At 51.0% G+C, this 21,418-nt stretch overlaps 3 protein-coding genes across 3 annotated transcripts in view; 2 read left to right on the top strand and 1 right to left on the bottom strand.

Moving 5' to 3' along the window:
- FKBP10 (FKBP prolyl isomerase 10) overlaps positions 1-2,427 on the top strand; it is an 8,376-nt gene extending 5,949 nt beyond the window's left edge. The window contains exons 7-10 of the mRNA XM_081805012.1: positions 1-163; positions 586-728; positions 924-1,087; positions 1,380-2,427. Of these exons, the coding sequence (XP_081661138.1) occupies positions 1-163; positions 586-728; positions 924-1,087; positions 1,380-1,565 (656 nt within the window). The 3' untranslated portion in view covers positions 1,566-2,427. The remainder of the gene's footprint in view (positions 164-585; positions 729-923; positions 1,088-1,379) is intronic.
- Positions 2,428-4,000: 1,573 nt separating this feature from the next.
- Positions 4,001-14,539, bottom strand: NT5C3B (5'-nucleotidase, cytosolic IIIB). Its single transcript, XM_081805011.1, has 9 exons — positions 14,448-14,539; positions 14,103-14,201; positions 13,422-13,491; positions 13,288-13,334; positions 10,105-10,190; positions 9,448-9,537; positions 6,537-6,699; positions 5,478-5,678; positions 4,001-4,631 (listed from the first exon to the last, which is right to left on the bottom strand). Exons 1-9 carry the CDS (start codon positions 14,457-14,459, stop codon positions 4,497-4,499), a joined length of 903 nt encoding a protein of 300 aa, XP_081661137.1. The 5' UTR covers positions 14,460-14,539; the 3' UTR covers positions 4,001-4,496.
- Positions 14,540-15,399: 860 nt separating this feature from the next.
- On the top strand, positions 15,400-21,235 carry KLHL10 (kelch like family member 10). The gene is made up of 5 exons (XM_006744360.3): positions 15,400-15,593; positions 18,357-18,846; positions 19,547-20,164; positions 20,476-20,625; positions 20,861-21,235. The coding sequence occupies exons 1-5, from the start codon at positions 15,400-15,402 to the stop codon at positions 21,233-21,235; spliced, it is 1,827 nt and encodes a 608-aa protein (XP_006744423.1).
- The last annotated feature ends 183 nt before the right edge of the window (positions 21,236-21,418 follow it).

The following is a 21,418-nucleotide window of genomic DNA, read 5'->3' as shown; positions in this document are numbered from 1 at the left end:
TCTTCGACGTCCACGTCATTGACTTCCACAACCCTGGGGATCCGGTGGAAATCAAGATTCTGTCCCCGCCCCCGGAGACCTGCAATGAGACGGCCAAACCCGGGGACTTCGTTCGCTACCATTACAACTGCTCCCTGCTGGATGGCACCAAGCTCTTCTCCTCGTGGGTCCGGGGCTGGGCCGGGGCTGGGCAGGTGGGTGGGCCCAGGTGCGGGGAGTCCTCCTGAGAGCCCCCCGACGGGTGCTTCGTCCATAAGTTCCCATCCAGCGAGCGTGGGGGAGCACGAGGAGCTGAGGTTCTTGACTTGCAGGCACAGGGAAGGTGAAGCCAGCGTCTTGGGGAACTGCGGGCTCCGCTTGTGGAGGGAACACCAAAGCAGGGGCAGTGGCACCATGAGGAGGGCGTGCTGTCTCTGAACTGTTGGGCCCGGCCCTCGGCTGTGTAGGGCGGGCCCCAGGAGGAGTGACTGGGAAACTGGGCCTGAGGGGGCGGCGGGGGGGGGGGGGGACGATGGGATGCCAGCTGGCCTGGGACAAGGATGGGCGCTGACCTGGGAATCTGCTCTCCCCCCACCCCGCCCCCAGCCACGACTATGGCAACCCCCAGGAGGCTACTCTGGGGGCCAACAAGGTGATCGAAGGCCTGGACAAGGGCCTGCAGGGCATGTGCGTGGGAGAGAGGCGGCAGCTCGTGGTGCCCCCGCACCTGGCCCATGGAGAGAGCGGAGGTGAGGGGCCGACTGGCCTTGGTGGCTGGCGAGAGGGGTGCGGGAAGCCTTCCCAAGGGTTCTGCAAACATCCCATGTGCCCAACATGGGAAACGGAGGCCTCTGGGCTGGGGAGCACCCACGGCAGGCTGCGAGTCGGGCCAGACCTGGGCCCGATGGCGAGGCCTTCCTTCTCTTCTCCCTCCCCGCCTGCAGCCCGGGGTGTCCCTGGTAGTGCGGTGCTCCTGTTTGCGGTGGAGCTGGTGTCCCGGGAAGAGGGGCTGCCCACAGGCTACCTGTTTGTGTGGCACGAGGACCCTCCTGCCAACCTGTTTGAAGGCCTGGACCTCAACAAGGATGGCGAGGTCCCCCTGGAGGAGGTGGGTGAGGAGTTGGGTCCTTCTAAGAACCGGTCCCCCACTGTTACCCCCAATAGGAGCCACCATGCTTGGTGGCATCGAGCAACGCAGTCCTTCTGCCATTCCGTCTGCACCTCTTTCTGCCCCTGTGCTGGGTCCCTGTGCCTTAGGTCCCTTGTCCCTGCCTCTTCCTCATGCAGCCCACTCCCCCCTACCGCTGGCTGGCCACCGCCTGGGGCCCTTCCCCAGGCCACCCACAGCTGCTCAGGTGAGACCCTCACTCCCCTCTCCCCTTGGCTCTCTTGGCTCCTAGTTCTCCACCTTCATCAAGGCTCAAGTCAGTGAAGGCAAAGGACGCCTCATGCCTGGGCAGGACCCGGAGAAAACCATAGCAGACATGTTCCAGAACCAGGACCGCAACCAGGATGGCAAGATCACTGTGGAGGAGCTCAAGCTGAAGTCAGACGAAGACCAAGAGCGGGTCCACGAGGAGCTCTGAAGGCCAGGGGCCCGGGCCTGAATGCAAAGGCCCACTTCTGGGAGGACAGTGGGCAGTGGGGCTGACCTTCCAAGAGTCACCCTCCCCTGTGCTGGCAGGATGTCGAGAAACATCTAGAACTTGGTCAGAGGAGACAACTCTGGTCATCCCACCAGCCCCCAAGTAAAATCCACAGCACAGACCTCTATTCAGTTTTTCTCTTCTGACCCCAAACCCCTCCTTTCCAAGTTTTGGAGTCACAAAGCCAAGCCGGCCATTGGCCGAGCCTCGGGGATGAACAGGGCCCTTGCTGGTGCTTCACCCATACCTCCCCTCCACGTCACCAGACACTGAACAAGGCCGAGCTTGTCCTTTATTTCCCCAAACTTCCCTTTTGTCCATGCTTTTCCTTGTCGTCCCCAGCCACCCCCCGCTCCAGTCCCTATTCCTGTGTCATGGCAGCTCCCCAGGAGCGTGAACCAAAACTGACTGGACGCTCAGCCTTCCTCTCCGCTCTGGCTGGCTTCTGTCCCGCCCCCCTCCCCTGTGTCCCCACACCTATGCTGTCCACCCCTCACTCCGGCCAGTAGTGGCTAAAGTGACCCTGGGGTGCCGCATTCAGGGCTGGGCTTGGCGTTGCCTTTCATCCCTAAAGAAGGCTTTTCTCTAAGGGACAGAGAAGAGGAAGAATGTGAAGGGGGCAGGGGTGAGGATAACTACTTGGGTGGGTCTTGGGGCTACGAAATTCTTGGTTCTGGGCTGAGATAAACTTGGAAGAAGGGCTCGCGGAGGGCGGGGAGGGGGGCAGAGCTCCACACACTCAAAAGGCTAAATTGGTGTCAGATCCCTTTCTCCTTTGTACCAAATAAAAGATTAAACCAAAGGCCTCAGGATGTGCTCTTCGGGGGCAGGGGGAGGCCCTTAGACCCAAGGACTGGGGAAGAAAGGGAAACAAAGCAGGCGCTCAAGATACTGTGTCCCTCCCTAGGTCTCTGCCTCTGCCCCCTGAGGCCTAATCAGGGCCCTCCCCATGGAAAGGGAGCCCCTATCTGCTGGAGGGAGGGTGGGGAGTGGGCGTCTACAGAGGGGCCTGCAGGGAGGTGTGGAGAGATGATCCCTGTCTCCTAACTATCCCAACTGAATGGAAAGATGAGGTCCCTGACCTCAAACATGACATCAGAAACTCAAGGATTAAATTAAGCTGCACAGGTCGGATTCCTCTCTTCCATGTAGACTTGTTCCAATGCTAGGCCATCCCCACCTCTCCCTGCTCCTGGCTGCCAGCCATTACCTCCTGCCGGGTCCTCCCTCCTGTCTGAAGGAAAGGTAACAGGGCTCCAATCTCCGGGGTCTTGAGGGAGGAGCTGCTTCAGCCAGCACCCGCCCGGCCGGACTCTGGCCAGGACAACAAAGATGACCTAAGCCAGGAGAGGACAGGAGAGCGGGGGAGTCTTGGGAGAGAGACTGATGGTCCTGGACTCCCCGAACTGATCCATCCTCCACGAGCACCTGCTTCTTGCCCAGGATCCCGAGACACGGCTTTTCCCCACGGCCAATCACGGACACTCCTGGCCCCAAAGCATCCCGAAGGCACCTCAGGGTCTGGCAGTGTCTGTGGACCGGCCTCAGATGGTCACCACCCGCCCCCCAGAAGCGAACAGCCAGCTCAGGACCAAAGCCCACGAGCAGGGGTGGAGGCGCGAAGCAGAAGAAAGGCGATGGCATCCGTCAGAAACACTGAAATCTGGCGCTAGCTCCTAGCTATGGAGTGGGAGCAAGTTTCTGGTCTTTTCCGAGCCACCTATAGATGGGAACTACACCGACCTTCAGGGCCCTAGTGAAGAAGGCACTGCCGTCCCCTTCAGAGCCGCAGGGAAACGCATGTGCCACAGCCGGGCACCCTCTGCGGGAGGATGAGGGGAGCGTTTCTCTGAGGACAGGCTACAAAATGCCAGGTGAAACTGGTGGGTTTCCATTTTTTCTTCACAAGGTGCCCTAGAGAGAATTCAGCTAGTTCTTGACCATCCAAGTCGACAGGGGAGGGAGAAGGAAAGAAACTGAAGGAAGCCCAGTGACACAAGACGACAGAGCAGAAATCACTTCCACTTTACTGTGTCACTGAGTGCCTTCTCCCTTCAGGTCCTGGTCTTGACTCCCCTGAAGTCACCCATTTTCGTGGCCCTGGGCCCACATAAGGAAGAGAAGACATGGCAGGAGCCAAGGGCACAAGAGAAAATCTGCAACCAAATGGATCCCTTTGGGGATCCATAAATAGGGAACTCTGCACACAGGGCTGGCCAGACCCAACTGACCCCAACGGAAGTTCAAGTTTAACGGCTACCTCAGCATCAAGTGAAACCATTCCAGGTCAGAAACGCACCTTCCAATCCCGCCTGCCCATCTCGGTCCCCAGACACATTTAGGACGTGCTCAGAGGGTCCTGTGAGTGAATTCGGTGTTTTGTTTTAAGATTTTATTTTCTAAGTAATCTCTACACCCAATGTGGGGCTCGAACTCATAAGCCAGAGATCAAGAATCAAACACCCCACTGACTGAGCCAGCCAGCCCTGCATCCCCCAAATCAGAATAGCTGTTTTTTCCTTTTTTTATTTTGATCTGTTTAACACATTAGATTTGTTTGAAGACTAGCTTCCCGTGTTTAAAAACTGGGGGTGGGGGAAGAACCCCTGGACTAGTTGGTCCCTAGAGTGCTAACACTCTGTAGGTCCTGTGTTCACCTGGCTGGCCCTCCCATCCGGCAAGGGCCTCCCGCCAGCCTCCGGAGAACACCACAGAAGACGCTGGGAGAGGAGCAGGGAGAGGCTGGGCTCGGCAGGTGCACCCCCTGGGACTCCGCGCACACACAGGGAGCAGCAACGCTCCCCACAGGGTGGCCTCCTGGCGAGGCTCCCCCTTCCCCGCAGCCCGCAGCGCCTGGCCCCCCGCCCACGCTCAGGAGCCCTGCGTCTCTCTCCAGTCCCCGCGGGGCAGGATGTGTTGCAGCACCCCGTTGACCACGTCCAGCGTCTCGTCCTTCTCCAGCACAATGTCGTAGGAGTCCATGTAGCGCTCCCGCCGCTCTTCCACCTGCCCAGGGAAGGGGGATAGAGTCCCCAGAACGCCCTGACTTCTGCCTCTGCCTCTCAGGCACCCGGGGCAGGGGGAGGAGAACATTCGAGCTGCAGCTCCCCAAGAGCAGCTCCAGGTTACAGGGACCCGCCCTTTGGATGGCAACAGGCACAGGGTGCCACCATTAACCCTTGGGTCAATGGCAAAAGGGAAGGACGAGAATTAAAATTTAAAAACCAGATGTCACTTCTAATCCATCTGGACTGAATTTTCACAAGGCTCAAGCATTCTGGAGGTCTTCAGCACCTGCTGGCTGGGGCAGGGCGAGGGACTGGTAGCCTTCTAACTTGACCCCATGCTGTGTCCCTTTATGACTATGGTGTTTTCACCCGTTGGCCTCTGGTCTGTTCTTGTGTTTTCCTTCTCTGAATTGTAAACCCACCTCCTGAATACTGACATCTCCCACTTCAATCATGCCTTACAGGTATGACTGAGGAGGACTGTAATCAGCCCCACCACTTCCTACACTATGTACCATAGGTAGATGAACCTCCTTGCCTCGGTTTCCCCATCTGTAAATCGAGGCATAAGAGGCACCACCTCAAAAGGCTGCTGTAAGGACTAAACGGGTCAATAGGCCTGGCACGTGGTGAGCACCCAGAGGAAGTGTCCCTGAACTCTGCTGTGGTGCCGTGTGCCCAACACAGCCGTCATCACGGTGTCCCTAGGAGAATATAGCTTGTGGCTCACCTCTGTGCCCTGGACACTGACCGCGCCTGGCACATAGTGTTCGATAGGCATTCATTAACAGGCAGCGAAACAAAAGAGCTCCACTAAGACGGGAAGCCCCGGTCCCACACCTACCTTGTCATTTAAGAAGCCAATCTTGAGAATGTTCTCCACACCAGGAACCCCATCAGCCATAGTGAGGTCCCCCATGGAGTCTCCCAGCAGGAGGATGTTGGTTTTGCCCTGAAGCTGCTGGAAGTACCCAGAGTTCTCACAAACGGAGCTGTTCTTGTTGTATGTGTGTATGAGCTGGCCCTTGAATCCCTGGAGGAAACCCTAAATAATCAAGAGACAGAAGGGCTGCAGGGACCATCCAGAGCCAGTGTCCACTGTCTCTGTCACAGAGGAAAGGGAATCCTGACAGCCAGAGACATGCCAACACCTCCTTGTAGTCTAAACTTGGGGCCGGCCAACTAGGTCCTGTAGCCAAATGTGGCCTATTTTTATAAATTCAGTTTGACCGGAACACAGCCAGCCTCGTCTGTACATTGTGTTCACGGTTGCTTTTTTTCCACAGCACAGCTGAGTAGTTGTGACCGATCAGAGTCCATCCCACAACGTCTAAAATATCTACTACCTGGCCTTTTACAAAAAAGGCATGTAACCCCTGATTTAAACTCACAAGGACCCTCAGACATCACTGATCAGCTACTCTGGTGGGAGCATGAAGCCGTGACACGAGCACTGCTCAGACCACACGTGTGCTCACCCTCGGCGGCGGGCGCGGCCTCACCCCAGGTGAACGGAGAAGTGGAGCCACTGGTGTGAGGGGAAGAAGTCAGAGTGTGGGTGAGTCGGAGCGGCCCACCTCTGGCTCCAGGAAGACAACTCCAAGTCTAAGCCCTGGAGTACCTAGGATGGCACATGACCTGGGACGGTGACACGGGGCCTGGGTGAACCCTAAATTAGGTACCCCAGGACACTGGGCTGTCAGTCAAACACCAAAGGGCGAGTCCTTCAGAGGTAACAGTCTCTAGCATGCATGAAGAAATAAATAACTGCCCGAGGGCAAGAAGCTAGCACGCTTTCCCTCCCTTTCCTCCCCAAGTCAGACTTCAGGGTTTCGGGTGCTACCTGAGGGGCTGGTGGTCCCCACCCCTCATCCACTCCCACCCTAAAGGAGAGCTGGCTCACGTCTTCATCAAAGTCCATGTAGTTTGACACGATGTGGATGTTGGGGTGGAACACTTTCATCTGTCGGATAATCTCCTCCAGGATGTCACCAATGCCCGCGGAAAAGATGAAAAGGGGAATGTTGTTCTGGTAGAGGGTGTTGAAGAACATCTTGTATCCCTCCCTGAAAAGAGATGGATGGATTCCACAATGGCACTGCCTCTGCTCCTGGTCTTTATTTTCTATTGGGGTGATGTATTTTTAAATTTTTTCTTTTTAAAGATTTATTTGGGGCACCCGGATGGCTCAGTGGGTTAAGTGTCTGCCTTTGGCTCAGGTCATGGTCCCAGGGTCCTGGGATCGAGCCCCACATTGGGCTCCCTGCTCAGTGGGGAGCCTGCTTCTCCCTCTGCCTCTCCCTTTGCCCCTGCTCCCTTTCTCTCCCTCTCCTCGCTCTCTCACATGCTCGCTTTCTTTCAAATAAATAAATAAATAAAATCTTTAAAAAAAATAAGTTTATTGTTTTGTTTGTTTATTTATTTGAGAAAGAGAGTGTGTGGGTGGGGAGGGAGGGAGGGGCAGAGGGAGAAAGAGTCTTAAGCAGATTCCCCACTGAGCACAGAGCCTGACATGAGGCTCGATCTCAGGACCCTGAGATCACAACCTGAGCCAAAATCAAGAGTCGGAGGCTTAACCGACTGAGCCACCCAGGTGCCCCTAAATTTTTTCTTTTAAGATCTTTTATTTATTTGAGAGAGAGAGCAAGCAGGGGGAGGGACTGAGGGAGAGGGAGAAGCAGCCTCCCCGCTCAGGACAGAGCCTGACATGGGGCTCGATCCCAGGACCCTGGGATCATGACCTGAGCCGGAGGCAGATGCTTAATGACTGAGCCACACAGGCGCCCCTAAAAACATTTTAAATTGAGGTATAAAATACATACAATAAATGGTTAACATGCACTAATCTTTTTTTTAATTTTTTATTGTTATGTTAATCACCATACATTACATCGTTAGTTTTAGATGTAGTGTTCCATGATTCATTGTTTGTGCATAACACCCAGTGCTCCATGCAGAACGTGCCCTTTTTAATACCCACCACCAGGCTAACCCATCCTCCCACCCCCCTCCCCTCTAGAACCCTCAGTTTGTTTTTCAGAGTCCATCGTCTCTCATGGTTCGTCTGCCCCTCCGATTTCCCCCCCTTTATTCTTCCCCTCCTACTATCTTCTTTTTTTTTTTCTTAACATATATTGCATTATTTGTTTCAGAGGTACAGATCTGTGCTTCAACAGTCTTGCACAATTAACATGCACTAATCTTAAGTGTTCAATTCAGTTAATATTCACATACGTATACACCCATGTAATTACTAACCAGATCAAGGTTCCCTTCCCAACCAATGCCATCCCCTCCCGTTGTGACTTCATATCACTGCTGATCAGCTTTGCCTACCCTTGAACTTCATACAAATGGGCTATTGTTTGCTTGTTTGTTTCTGCCTTATTTTGCTGGAGCAAAATACAACCAGGTAGCTATCTGGGGCAGCTTCACTGAGGAAACACTCCAACCCCACCCTGGTACTTATTGGGTCTGCACGTGTCTCTACTTTCTTGGCTTTTCATGGCTCTCCCCAGTTAGGACACCCAATCCTTGAGAGCAGGCAACCATGTTGCCTCCTTTCTCTATGTGACCTCATCCCTCCTCCAGTAAAGAATATGGCAGCAGAACCCTATGACCCAGCAATTGCACTACTGGGTATTTACCCCAAAGATATAAATGTAGTGATCTGAAGGGGTACCTGCACCCCAATGTTTATAGCAGCAATGTCCACATAGCCAAACTATGGAAAGAGCCCAGATGTCTATGGGTGCCTGGGTGGCTCAGCTGGTTAAGTGACTGCCTTCGGCTCAGGTCATGATTCTGGAGTCTTGGGATCGAGTCCTGCATCGGGCTCTCTGCTCAGCGGGGAGTCTGCTTCTCCCTCTGACCCTCCCCCCTCATGCTCTCTCTCTCATTCTCTCTCAAATAAATAAAATCTTAAAAAAAAAAAAAAGAGCCCAGATGTCCATCAACAGATGAATGGATAAAGATGTAGTATATACATACAATGGAATACTACTCAGCCATCAAAAAGAATGAAATCTTGCCATTTGGGATGACGTGGATGGAACTAGAGGGTATTATGCTAAGCGAAATAAGTCAATCAGAGAAAGACAATTATCATATGATCTCACTGATATGCGGAATTTAAGAAACAAGGCAGAGGATCATAGGAGAAGAGAGGAAAAAATAAAACAAGATGAAACCAGAGAGGGAGACAAACCATAAGAGACTCTTAACCTTAGGAAACAAACTGAGGGTTGCTGGAGGGGAGGGGGGTGGGAGGGATGGGGTGGCTGGGTGATGGACGTTGGGGAGGGTATATGTTATAATGAGCACTAGGTATTATATAAGACTGATGAATCACAGACCTATACCCCTGAAACAAATAATACATTATATGTTAATTAAAAAAAGAAGAAGAAGAATATGGCAGCAGAGAGAGCAGCACTGGGAAGGCCACTGATGATCAAGGATCCCAGGCCAGCCAACTCCCATGTCTGGGTTAATCCAGAACACCAGTCATCATGGTGACCCCAAAGTCTTTTTACCACTGGAGAAAATAAGTTAGACGCTGTTTGTTCTGGGAGATGAAGCCTTGGTCATATTCATACTACATCCACTAGCAGCAGACAGCTTCCTAGGAAGCACCCAAGGGTGAGAAATCCTTTAGCTGTACTCAGAGAGGAAAAGCAAGACCTTCTTCACATCAGCCACTTACGGTGCTTTGTCTCTTCTGACTCCCTTAGCAACTAACTCCCCTCCACTCCTTCCCAGCCTCTTTTTGTGAGCAAACCAGTTTCAAATGTTTTCCAGAGCAAGAAGCTTACCTAAGCATTGCATTGGACTCTCTAACCACCTGGGCAATCTGAACCTTCTGAATCTTCTGTTGGCACAGGAGATTGTGTGCTTTGGTCCACCTAGAAACAGACACCCCACAAAAGCCCAAATTCCAATCACTAAGGAGGAAAGTGTCCTTTCCCTTTTTAGGGCCAAGTCCTCTCTGGCAAGATTAATGGAGGCCTCATCCTTTTCCACCAAACCACTTCCTGAAGAACTCTGGCTGTCCTTAAAAGGAAGACGGTGAGAAAGCCATACCCCAGCCACAGGAACAAGAACTGGGTGAGATAACCGCTGAAGTTAGAGCTCTTCTGAATCTCTCCCTCGGTGACCCCATGTTCTGGAGAACTGGGGCTCTGTCCCCTATAGGACATGCTGGTTCCTATAGGAGAGTTAGCTCCCCAAAGCATTTATTCCCCCAAACCAAGGGGCTTCTACCTCCTTCCAAGGATTCTCACTGGGTCCCCACTCCAGCAGCAGCCACAAGTAGCCCCTTTGTGGCTAGACAGTTGGTTCTAATAGGTGGGCCAGGGGAATTCAGTAAGGTAAGGGGGCCTGCCACCTCATTCAAGCTCAGGAAAAAAATACCCGCTCCTGGACCAGTCCATTGTGGGGGCCAGGAGCAGTTCAAAACCACCGTCACTTACCATTCCACCATATGAGGTAACTTCTCTCTGATGGTCCGGTGTGGGTCAATCTCAATTGGGTAATAGTGGTGAAGGAGCGCTTTGAGCTGGGACATCCAAATGAAGAGAAAAGCTGTTAGTCCGCGTCAAGTTTTCCCCAGCGAAGTCCCACAGTTTAGCGTGAGCAAATAATCACCTAGAAGATGCAACTCTGTGTTAGGGAGTGACTGACATGCAGAGCTGGTCAGCCCTTCATACGCACCCTTGGAGTGTGAGGTCTAAGAATCAATAAAGATCTTTCGCTATCAGGTCATTAGTTACTAGGATTTTGTTGTTATTCACTAGTTCAGTCAGCAGGGCTTAACCAGTAAGAAGGGATTAATGCTGTATTTCCCAAAATGGGGTACACTTTTCTCAGGGGTAGGCAAAGTAACTTTAGGGGGCACATGGATAAACACTTTTCATTTTAGTAGCTTTGGATTCATTTTAATGCATATTAAGAAAAAAAAAAAAAACTAGGGGCACCTGGGTGGCTCAGTCATTAAGCATCTGCCTTCGGCTCAGGTCATGATCCCGGGGTCCTGGGATCAAGCCCCGCATCGGGCTCCCTGCTCCATGGGGAAGCCTGCTTCTCCCTCTCCCACTCCCCCTGCTTGTGTTCCCTCTCTCGCTGTGTCTCTCTCTGTCAAATAAATAAATAAAATCTTTTAAAAAAGAAAAAAAACTAGCACATCAAATTCATACTTTCACAAAGATTCTTTTCTAATTGCATTCAGATTTTTTTTTAATGTTTTACTTATTTATTTGACACAGAGAGAGAGAGAGAGAGAGAGTACACAAGCAGGGGGAGCGGCAGGCAGAGGGAGAGGGAGAAGCAGACTCCCCGTGGAGCAAGGAGCCCGATGCGGGACTCGATCCCAGGACCCCGGGATCATGACCTGAGCCGAAGGCAGACGCTCAATTGACTGAGCACCCAGGCGCCCCGCATTCAGATTTTTAATAGTAACCCAACTTTAAGTAAAATATGTAGTAAAAATCACCCTAATAGATATGGCAAAAATCATGAAAGTGGAAGTTAGAAAAATCATGGAAGTGAGTTTGGGACCCAGCATGTTAGTGGATAACCATCACAACGCCAACATTGAGTAAACCACTTCACAAGCATCCGCATGTACCTCCTCCTGCTAAGATTTCCTTCCACGTCTGGGGAGACCGCTTCAGGGACCATGTGTCACACAGGGCCAGTCAGTAACAGCGCCCAATAAAAATGGGAACTGATTGGGTAAAGAATTTTAACTTTAATATATGCACAGTCTCAGAATATTATGAGATCAAATGTGGAGTCCCTGACCATGGGTCCAAAAGAGAGTCAAAGGCAAAGATCGCACACTGACAAAGGGAGAAAGCTCCTGAAATGTATTAATGTGTTTTGTGTGGGGGGGGTGTTTCTCAATGTGTGTGTTTTGGGGGGGGTGAGAACATTTTTATAAAAAGCATGAGAGAATTCAACAGAAGAATATACTTTTTTTTTAAGATTTTATTTATTTGAGAGAGAATGGGAGCGAGAGAGAGAGAGCACATGATAGGGGGGAGGGTCAGAGGGAGAAGCAGACTCCCTGCTGAGCAGGAGCCTGATGCAGAACTCATCCCAGGACTCCAGGATCATGACCTGAGCTGAAGGCAGTCACTTAACTAACTGAGCCACCCAGGCACCTCAAGAATATACTTTTTTAAAAAGAAAAAAGATTTCATGCATAAACTTTGCTGTATTAATTTTTTTTTTTCGGGAGCTCATCAACACCCAGAATCTTAGTTTGCCCTAGCTTCATTATCCTAGAGCAGGCACCCAAACCTGCAGTCTTACACCTGGATGCAGCTTTCTGGAAGCTGGTAAGACAGGTATGTGAGGAACCACTAACAGTGACTTACCAAAGGCAATTAATTAGTCCTGGAGCCAGAACTTACATTAAGCTAAAAGTGCATCTCCAGAGAGACAGGTTTTAGAGATATAAGAGCTATCTATAATTTGTTGCCCATCTTTTTTTTTTTTTTTTAAGATTTTATTTATTTATTTGACAGTGAGATAGAGCACAGGTAGGCAGAGCAGCAGGCAGAGGGAGAGGGAGAAGCAGGCTCTCCACTGAGCAGGGAGCCCGATGCGGAACTCGATCCCAGGACCCCGGGATCATGACCTGAGCCGAAGGCAGCCGCTCAACCGACTGAGCCACCCAGGCACCCTAATTTGTTGCCCATCTTAATAACAAGTAACCATGACAGAGTATTGAAAGAGCTGACCAAGATGACAGACTGACAGACCGCGTAGTATGTGATTTAGTGAATTTCATAACGAAGTGAAACTAAATGATATAGTTATTCAGCAGAAAGAGCTCAGCAAACTGCAGAGAAACGTGCAACCAGCAGGGCTCTCCTCTGGCAAAGAGGACAGAACATGGAGCAAAGTAAAATGAACTCCAAGGCTGCAGGATTTATAATATTTGTATGTATCTCATGGAAATGGGCGTTATCATATATTGACATTAATTCAGAAGTCTTTCTTGATACCTGTTACCTTGCCAAAAAATTACATATTTTTTAAAAGACTTATTTATTCATTTTGGCGGGGGGAGGATCAGAGGGAGAGGGAAAGAATCTCAAGCAAACTCCCTGATGAGCAAGGAGCCCCTCGCCGGGCTCAATCCCAGATCCCACCACCCTGAGCTAAAACCAAGGGTCAGATGCTCACCCCACTGAGCCACCCAGGTGCACCCCCCCAAATTATATTATTAAAGAAATAGTATAATGTAATGAAAAGAGTTTGGGACAGAATCGAATCTATGGGAAAACCAAGCTCTCTGTGTCTTGCCTGTATGACCCTTGAAGGAGTTGCTTATCCTCTTCAAGTGGTTCTATCCAACCCTGGGAGTTGCTGGAGGGTTAAAGAGCAAATGTTGAAGTCTCTTGTAAACTCTATAGCTGGCAGTATGCATAACACCCATATTCTAACCACCAATCGTCACATGTCTTGAACAAAAAGGAAAAACACTGCCCCAGTGTGTGAGACTAGGTCCACCTGAACATAAGAACAACAATTTTTAAAAATACTAATCTTCTGAGGTCTCTATCCTGGAATCTTTGATCCTAACCAATAACTATCTGAAGTAGTCCATAATGGCCATCTCTGAACAAAGAAGGGGAGTAACCCACCTCATTCTGACACTCCTCACTGATGATCTTGCTGTTATCCAGAATGTCTGCAAAAACACAAAACTCCTCTCATTTGCCACTTAGAAGCCACCATCTTGTCAAGCGCAACAAAGCAAAGCTAGTATGTGACTTACTGTAAGAAGAAGGGCATCGCTTTCCATTATATGCAAACCTGCTCAAGGTCATGTCAAAATCAGAAATGACCTAAAAGGCAAAAGAGAGATGCTATCCATACAGGCTCCTTCCGGTGTGGCCCTGCCTGGGGGGGAAGATTATGAAAGGCAAACCAGCTCAGTAGCTAGCCAGTGCAGGAGTTAGGAAAGGCCGGCGGGCGGGGCGGGGGGGCACGACACGGACGAAGCCTAGGTAGGAGAATCCTAGTTAGTAGTAGCGTGCTAAGCCTGAGGACGCCCAGCCTCTTGCGGGTCGCTGGCAGAGTGGGGACTGAAGAATCAGGACCCCCTCTGACTCTTAGCCTTGCCATCTCATTGCCTTGGGTTCCTTCCAAGGTGACCCATGTCCACATCTGCAACTTCCTGGGGAGCCCGCTGACCAGGCTAGTGTGGAAACAAGGCCCCAGGGCCTGGTGCTTTCTACCTAGTAAGAGGAAGCAGCAGCTGGTCATGACTGACAAATCTGAAATGTAGGTTTTCCGGCAGGTGGGCTCTAATCCAGGGCAATCAGGCGGAGCAACCTGCTTGCCCTCAGGCCGCTGGCCATTTCTAGGGGCTCAGGGCCGGCAGCGTCCGCGGCAGCGCGGGCAGGCCCCTTGGGCGGGTCACCTCCCCAGCCGCCCCACCTCGCCCCGGCCGTACCTGCAAGCGGTCTCCCCCGCCCCTGCGGAGGGCGCCCACGATCTCCTGCACCCGCCCGGGCTGCCGCATCAGGACCGTGGCCTTCATCAGGGTGCTCACCTGTCCCGAGACCCGAGAGAAGCGCTGACCCCGGCGCCGCGCTGGGCTCAGCGGGAGCCCGGGGCCGGCTCCGCAGCCCTGCGTGGCCGGGCCGGGGCGCGCGGGGCGCGCAGGGGGGCGCTCCGGGCCAGCCCGGGGCGCCTACTGGCCGGGGTGGCGCGGCGGGGCCCAGGTGGCCCGCTGGGGGCCTCGGAGCGCCCCGGGGGTCGGGGCCCGCCCCACGTCGGACGCTTCCTCCCGCCTCACCTCCTCCGCCATGGCGCTCGCGGCCGGGACGACGGCGCCGGGACAACGACCTCCCCGCGGCCGCACTGCGCAGGCGTCGCCCGCAGCCAGGGGGCCGGGTGGACCGCGGGCCCGGGGACCGGGCGGCGGGCGGGGCCGGGGACCGGGCGGCGGGCGGGGCCGGGGACCGGGCGGCGGGCGGGGCCGGGGAGAGGGCGGCGCCCGCGCTGGGCAAGACCCCGGTTGCGGGCTCTGTGTTGAGGAGGGTAAGGGTCCCAAGAGTTGGGGTTACCGGGTGCCACCGTCGAGAGCAAAAGCCCTGGCCAGAGGGGTCATTTCCAGACGTAAAGTTAGCATGACAAAAAAAACCGCAGGAAGGGAAGGGATATGGAAAACATCCAGAAGGGGCTTAACTGGGCCCACTCCTCATCACAGAAGAAAATGAGCGACTAACACAAGTCCGCAGGGCAGGAAGGCCCTGGACAGCTGGGCCAGCGTGAACTCTAATCGGCTTTCCTTCCTTCTGCCTTCTCTGACTTGGTTTCCTTGAATTCAGTGTCTGGGGAGCCAAGTGCCCAGCAGTGGAAGAAGGTGGATGATGCTACACGGATACAGAACTAGGCAAATGAAGTGGGCAACAAAAGCTAGAATGGATAAAAACTCTTATATGGTGTTGGTGGTCACAGTCCTGCTCCAGATTCAAGGGCTTGGAAGGTGTGGGGAGGTCTTCAGCCTGAATGGTGGGGGAGGGGAGAAGGAAGGAGGACGGGGACAGGAGAGAGTTCCAGAACCTGAGAGCACAATCCTGAGAGTGATCTCACTGCGGGCCCAGGATTCTGGAACTTGAGCTGCCTGAAGGGCCCTATATGAAAGATGTAGTAGGGAAAAGGAGCGACAGCAGGCTAAAGGGGCCCCCCACAACCCTCCCCGACACCCTAGGAGAGCAGCCTCTCTCCGCTGGTCCCAGGGTGCCATGGAGATGGAGAGCGCGGCGGCCTCCACACGTTTCCACCAGCCTCACATGGAGAGGAAGATGAGTGCGATGACCTGTGAGATCTTCAACGAGCTTAGGCTAGAGGGCAAGCTCTGCGACGTGGTCATCAAGGTCAATGGCTTTGAGTTCAATGCCCACAAGAACATCCTCTGTAGCTGCAGTTCCTACTTTAGGTATAACAGGGTTGCCAAACTAAGCCAAAGGGGGACTTGGGCTCATTCTGAGACATTTTGGTTCATTTCATGTTTCCCACCCCATCATCGTAAGTTAGGGACACTGTCAAATCTGTGGGCTCCTCTAGCCTGGCTCCTTTGTCTTCTGAAGAGGCACAACTAGGGCCGGAGCCGCCTCTCTGCTTTTCCACTGGATTTCAACCAACTGTTGGTGGGCCAGGTGCTTTTCTCCTTTGATTCTCACCCAAACCAACCTTCGGGAAGGTTGGACACCCATACTGGATTTCCTACTTAAACCTAGATGACAGTGCCACCTCAGCTGCCCCTTGTGCCCCTATCCCAGTAGAGACTATCTCAAACAGGGTGATGAATTAACAAGGATTGAGCAGGTGGGAAGGAGGATGCGGGAAAGCACCAAGGAAGTGTTTATCGGAAGATAAAGGGAGTTTGGGTCACAACCACTGTGACCCAGGAAGTGGCAGAGCTATTTTGTTCATGAGCTGAAAATGTTTGAGTTATCAGTTCCAACGAACATATGATACATATGTCCCATCTGTTGCTAAAAATTTTCATTCATCTAGACCTGCAACAGGGTCTACAAAAAGACCAGATAGTGAATATTTTAAGCCTTGCAGGCCATACAGCCTCTGACACAATGACTGCACGCTGCCTGTTTTATAGTGGGAAAGCAGCTGTAGACAATACTAAATGAGAGGGCATGGCTGTGTTCCAATAAAATGATTCATGAATGCTGAAATTTGAATTATAATCCAGGTGTCACAAAATCTATTTTCCTCCCACTTTTAAAAATGTAAAAAACAGGGGCGTCTGGGCGGCTCAGCCAGTTAAGCGGTTAAACTCTTGATTTCAGCTCAGGTCATGACCTCAGGGTCGTGAGATGGAGCCCCGCCTTGGGCTCCACGCTAGGCATGGAGCCTACTTAAGATTCTCTCCCTCTCCCTCTGTTCCCCGCCTCCCCACTCTCTCGCTCTAAAAAAAAAAAAAAAGCAAAAACATTTTTAGCTTGTAGGTGGCACAAAAACAACAGGTGGGCCAAATCTGGCCCAGAGGCTGTAGGCTTGCAGACCCCTGCTCTAGAGAAGAATCTTATTTCCAAGCCCATATTCCCTTAAACCATCTAGAAAAAGGAAGCAAAAATTTGTTAGGGCAGGTTCTTCTGTCTTTTTCAACACCTAAAAAAGTACCTAGGTATATACAGTGGGAGCCCAATAAATAGTTCTGGAATAGTACACTGTCAATAATTATTTACTGAGTGCCTACTTTGTGACAGGCACTATCCGAGGTACTAGAAATAAAACAATCAGTAAAAAGATAAACATTTGTGTTCTCATGAAGTTTACCTTCTAGTAGGAGGAATAGGTATTCAATAAATAAAAAACATAGCAGTGGGGCGCCTGGGTGGCTCAGTCGTTAAGCGCCTGCCTTCGGCTCGGGTCATGATCCCAGGGTCCTGGGATCGAGCCCCGCATCGGGCTCCCGGCTCTGCGGGAAGCCTGCTTCTCCCTCTCCCACTCCCCCTGTTTGTGTTCCCTCTCTCGCTGTGTCTCTCTCTGTCAAATAAATAAAATCTTTAAAAAAAACAAAAAACAAAAAACATAGCAGATCATAAGTGCTGGGGGGGGGAAGGAAGGTAGGGAGATTTTATTTATTTATTTTTAAAGATTTTATTTATTTCTGAGAGAGAGCGAGCATGCACAAGCGGTGGGAAGACGCAGAGGGAGAAGCAGACTCCCAGCTGAGCAGGGAGCCTGATTCGGGACTCAATCCTAGGACGCTGGGACCATGACCTGAGCCAAAGGCAGATGCTTAACCAACTGAGCCACCCAGGCACCCGAGGTAGAGAGATTTTAAACAGGAAGGTGGCAATTTTAAATAGGATGGTTTGCTGACAAAAGTGACATTTGAGCAAAGACTTTAAGGGGGAGGTGGGAGTGAGAAATATGGAGATCTGCAGCGGGGAGCCTTCCAGGCAGAGGCAACAGCATGTACAAAGGACCAAAAATGAAGCACCTCTGGTGTATTCAAGGAAAGCAAGGCTGGTGGGACTGGAACAGAATGAGGGGGACAGTGGGAGGAAGTGGCCAGAGAGGTATTACTGGTCCAGACCTCTGAGGACTTTGTACTCCCTGGTAAGCACCTTATATTTTACTCTGAGCAAGAAGGGATGTCAGTGGAAGGTTTTGAGTGGAAGGGGTACGTAAACTCATAAGGTGGTTGGGGTATGACTGTAAACTCTGGCAGTATCAAGGGCAGAAGCAGGGGCATCAGAAGGTTACTCCCAATCATCTAGGCTGGAGATGGTGGTGGCGTGGACTAAAGAGGTAGCAGTAAGAGGTGAGGAGTGATCAGATTCTGGGTGTGCGTTGACTGAACGGTACTTATTTAAAAAAGCATATTGCTCAAGTTTAACTTCCTTAAGTAAGGTTGAGATAGAAGAGACCTAGGTCTTACTCCTGGCTCTAGATCCCAATTTTTCCACCCACCAAACAGGGAAAAGTTCTAGTTATCATGAGGATAAGAAGAAGAGTGACCAAAGTCAAAGTTCTTGGCAAGGTTCTCTTGCCCACTGTATAAAGTACATAGTCTACCCTCCCCCTCCCCATGCCAATTTATTTCCAGCATACTCACCGTGCACTATTTGGGAAATGTCCAGACTCTCCTCGACAAAAGAAGGTCGGGGGGAGAACCTGGTAAACTGGAGAGAAATGTTTCAGTGGCTGCTAGTTTCTTTCTTTCTTCCAGAGCTTTGTTTACCAGTGGCTGGAACAACACTGAAAAGAAGGTATACAACATTCCTGGCATTTCCCCTGACATGATGAAGCTAATTATTGAATATGCATACACCCGGACCGTCCCTATCACACCGGACAATGTGGAGAAGCTGCTGGCTGCTGCAGACCAATTCAACATCATGGGTATTGTCAGGGGTTGCTGTGAGTTCCTCAAGTCGGAGCTGTGTTTGGATAATTGTATCGGCATCTGCAAGTTCACGGACTACTACTACTGTCCCAAGCTGAGGCAGAAGGCCTACATGTTCATATTGCACAACTTTGAGGAGATGGTGAAAGTCTCGGCTGAGTTTTTAGAGCTATCAGTCACTGAACTGAAGGATATCATTGAGAAAGATGAGCTCAACGTCAAACAAGAAGATGCTGTATTTGAGGCCATTTTAAAATGGATTTCTCATGACCCCCAAAATAGGAAGCAGCATATTTCAGTTTTGCTTCCCAAGGTCAAGTTTAGTTATTTTTTGTGGGATGCTTAATTGCTCATGTTCGGTTCACTTACCCCGGAGGGACTGTGCAAAGAGCCATATTCAGATGTTTGGCAGCTTCTGGGGCTGTATTTACATACACTTATATAGAAGGCATCTCCTAATCTTTGGAATTTTGCAGTTTTTCTTTCTTGACATTGCTAGTCCCTTCTACCCCACTTACATTCTTTGACCAAAATTCTCCCTGGCAGTGGGGGAAGGAGATGGCAAGGCCTTCAAAAGAATTTTAAAGGGCCCTCCTTTCAACCATTTTTATTCTGTGAGTTTCCCCAAATCCCAGGTAGAAGTGGGATAGAACACCAAACAGTACTATACACAATTACAGCCATTTGGCGCTAATCTGTGTTATTTTATACAGAGAAACATAGATGTTCAATGACTGAACAATCACCCCAGCCTTCTCTGGTCTAACAATACTGCCCAGTGGCCAAGGAAGAGGCTAGCTCTGTGATCATTTGAGGTGCCTTCTATCTAGCTCATTCTCAGCATCCAAATGTATACCACCTCCAGAAAACAAGTGTTTAAACTGTGAGCTGTAAATCTCAAACACAAAATATGATCCTGCTGCCATTCAAAGTCAAGACTGTAAACGGGGACTTGTGGATATGGGTTTTCCAGGTACCCTCACCTCATCTGACTTTCTGTCTTTCTTTCTTAGGTTCGCCTGGCCCTAATGCATGCTGAGTACTTCATGAACAATGTGAAGATGAACGACTATGTCAAAGACAGTGAGGAATGCAAGCCAGTCATCATTAATGCCCTAAAGGCCATGTATGACCTCAACATGAATGGACCCTCTAATTCTGACTTCACCAACCCACTCACCAGGCCCCGCCTACCCTATGCCATCCTATTTGCAATTGGTGGCTGGAGCGGTGGGAGCCCCACCAATGCCATTGAGGCATACGATGCTCGGGCAGACAGATGGGTGAATGTCACTTGTGAGGAAGAGAGTCCCCGTGCCTACCACGGGGCGGCCTACTTGAAAGGCTACGTTTATATCATTGGGGGGTTCGACAGTGTAGACTATTTCAATAGCGTTAAGCGTTTTGACCCAGTCAAGAAAACGTGGCATCAGGTGGCCCCGATGCACTCCCGACGTTGCTACGTCAGCGTGACAGTCCTCAGTAATTTTATATACGCCATGGGAGGATTTGACGGCTATGTGCGTCTCAACACTGCTGAACGATACGAGCCGGAGACCAACCAGTGGACGCTCATTGCCCCTATGCACGAGCAGAGGAGCGACGCGAGTGCCACAACACTCTACGGGAAGGTAGGAATGGGGAGGGGGGAGAACATGCCCAGAAGTAATGCTCTTCTTTGTTTTCCGGCGGGCGGATGGAAAATAGAAGAGGCAGTTCTCACTTTGCAAGACTAACTCCGTCCTCGAATGACAAAGTGGCCCTTTGTAACTGTCCTTTAAAATTTTACTCATTAAAAAGCGATGTACGCACACATGGGAAAAAAGAAACTGGACAGACTGGCATCAGAAGGGTCCCCTTGTCACCACCACCATATACACACCCGTTCTTTCTACTCCCCGGAGGGAATGAGTTCAATAACCTTGCGCCTCTCTTCACACAGGTCTACATATGTGGTGGTTTTAACGGAAATGAGTGTCTGTTTACAGCGGAAGTTTACAACACTGAGAGTAATCAGTGGACAGTCATAGCACCCATGAGAAGCAGGAGGAGTGGAATAGGCGTAATTGCTTATGGAGAACATGTATATGCGGTGAGTTTATCTTATACTGCACAAAAACAATAACCCCCAATTTTTTGTTCGCAAATAGGTTTACACTATTATTGGTAAGCATTTGAAAAGCAATTTTTTTTCCTCCTGTGGAAAATAGTGGAAAGAGGGAGGTATGAAATCACTGGTTCCCCCACCCCACCCCCAAAGGCGGCCTCTTCCTCCATGAACAGAAGCCATGGCTAACAGTCAACCATGTTTCCCTTGCTGTCCACAGGTAGGTGGCTTTGATGGAGCAAATCGACTTAGGAGTGCAGAAGCCTACAGCCCAGTGGCTAATACTTGGCGCACAATCCCCACTATGTTTAATCCTCGTAGCAATTTTGGCATCGAGGTGGTAGACGACCTCTTGTTTGTGGTGGGCGGCTTTAATGGCTTCACTACCACCTTTAATGTGGAGTGCTATGACGAGAAGACGGACGAGTGGTATGACGCCCATGACATGAGCATCTACCGCAGCGCTCTGAGTTGCTGTGTGGTGCCAGGGCTGGCCAATGTCGGGGACTATGCAGCTAGACGGGACAACTTCACAGGATTAGCCCTGCGAGATGAAGTAAAGTACTCCGCTTCGACAAGTACCCTACCTGTATGAGCCTCTTCATTTAGCTAATAAAGAGTCTAAGCAATAAGAATTACTTCTTTTTTTAAATAAATGCAGTGTTTAAACTTGTAAGAGTACTGGAAAATGTTCAACTTAAGGGAGCCAAGGGTTGGATGAATAAGGGAGTAAGAGGGAAGGAAGAAAGCATTTATACCAACAGTGCATCATTAATAA

Source organism: Leptonychotes weddellii, chromosome 15 (genome assembly GCF_054177405.1).
Source record: "Leptonychotes weddellii isolate Sample4059 chromosome 15, ASM5417740v2, whole genome shotgun sequence".
Lineage (NCBI taxonomy): Eukaryota > Metazoa > Chordata > Mammalia > Carnivora > Phocidae > Leptonychotes > Leptonychotes weddellii.
Note: the sequence above shows the minus strand (reverse complement) of the source record. Positions and strands in the feature narration are given on the sequence as shown.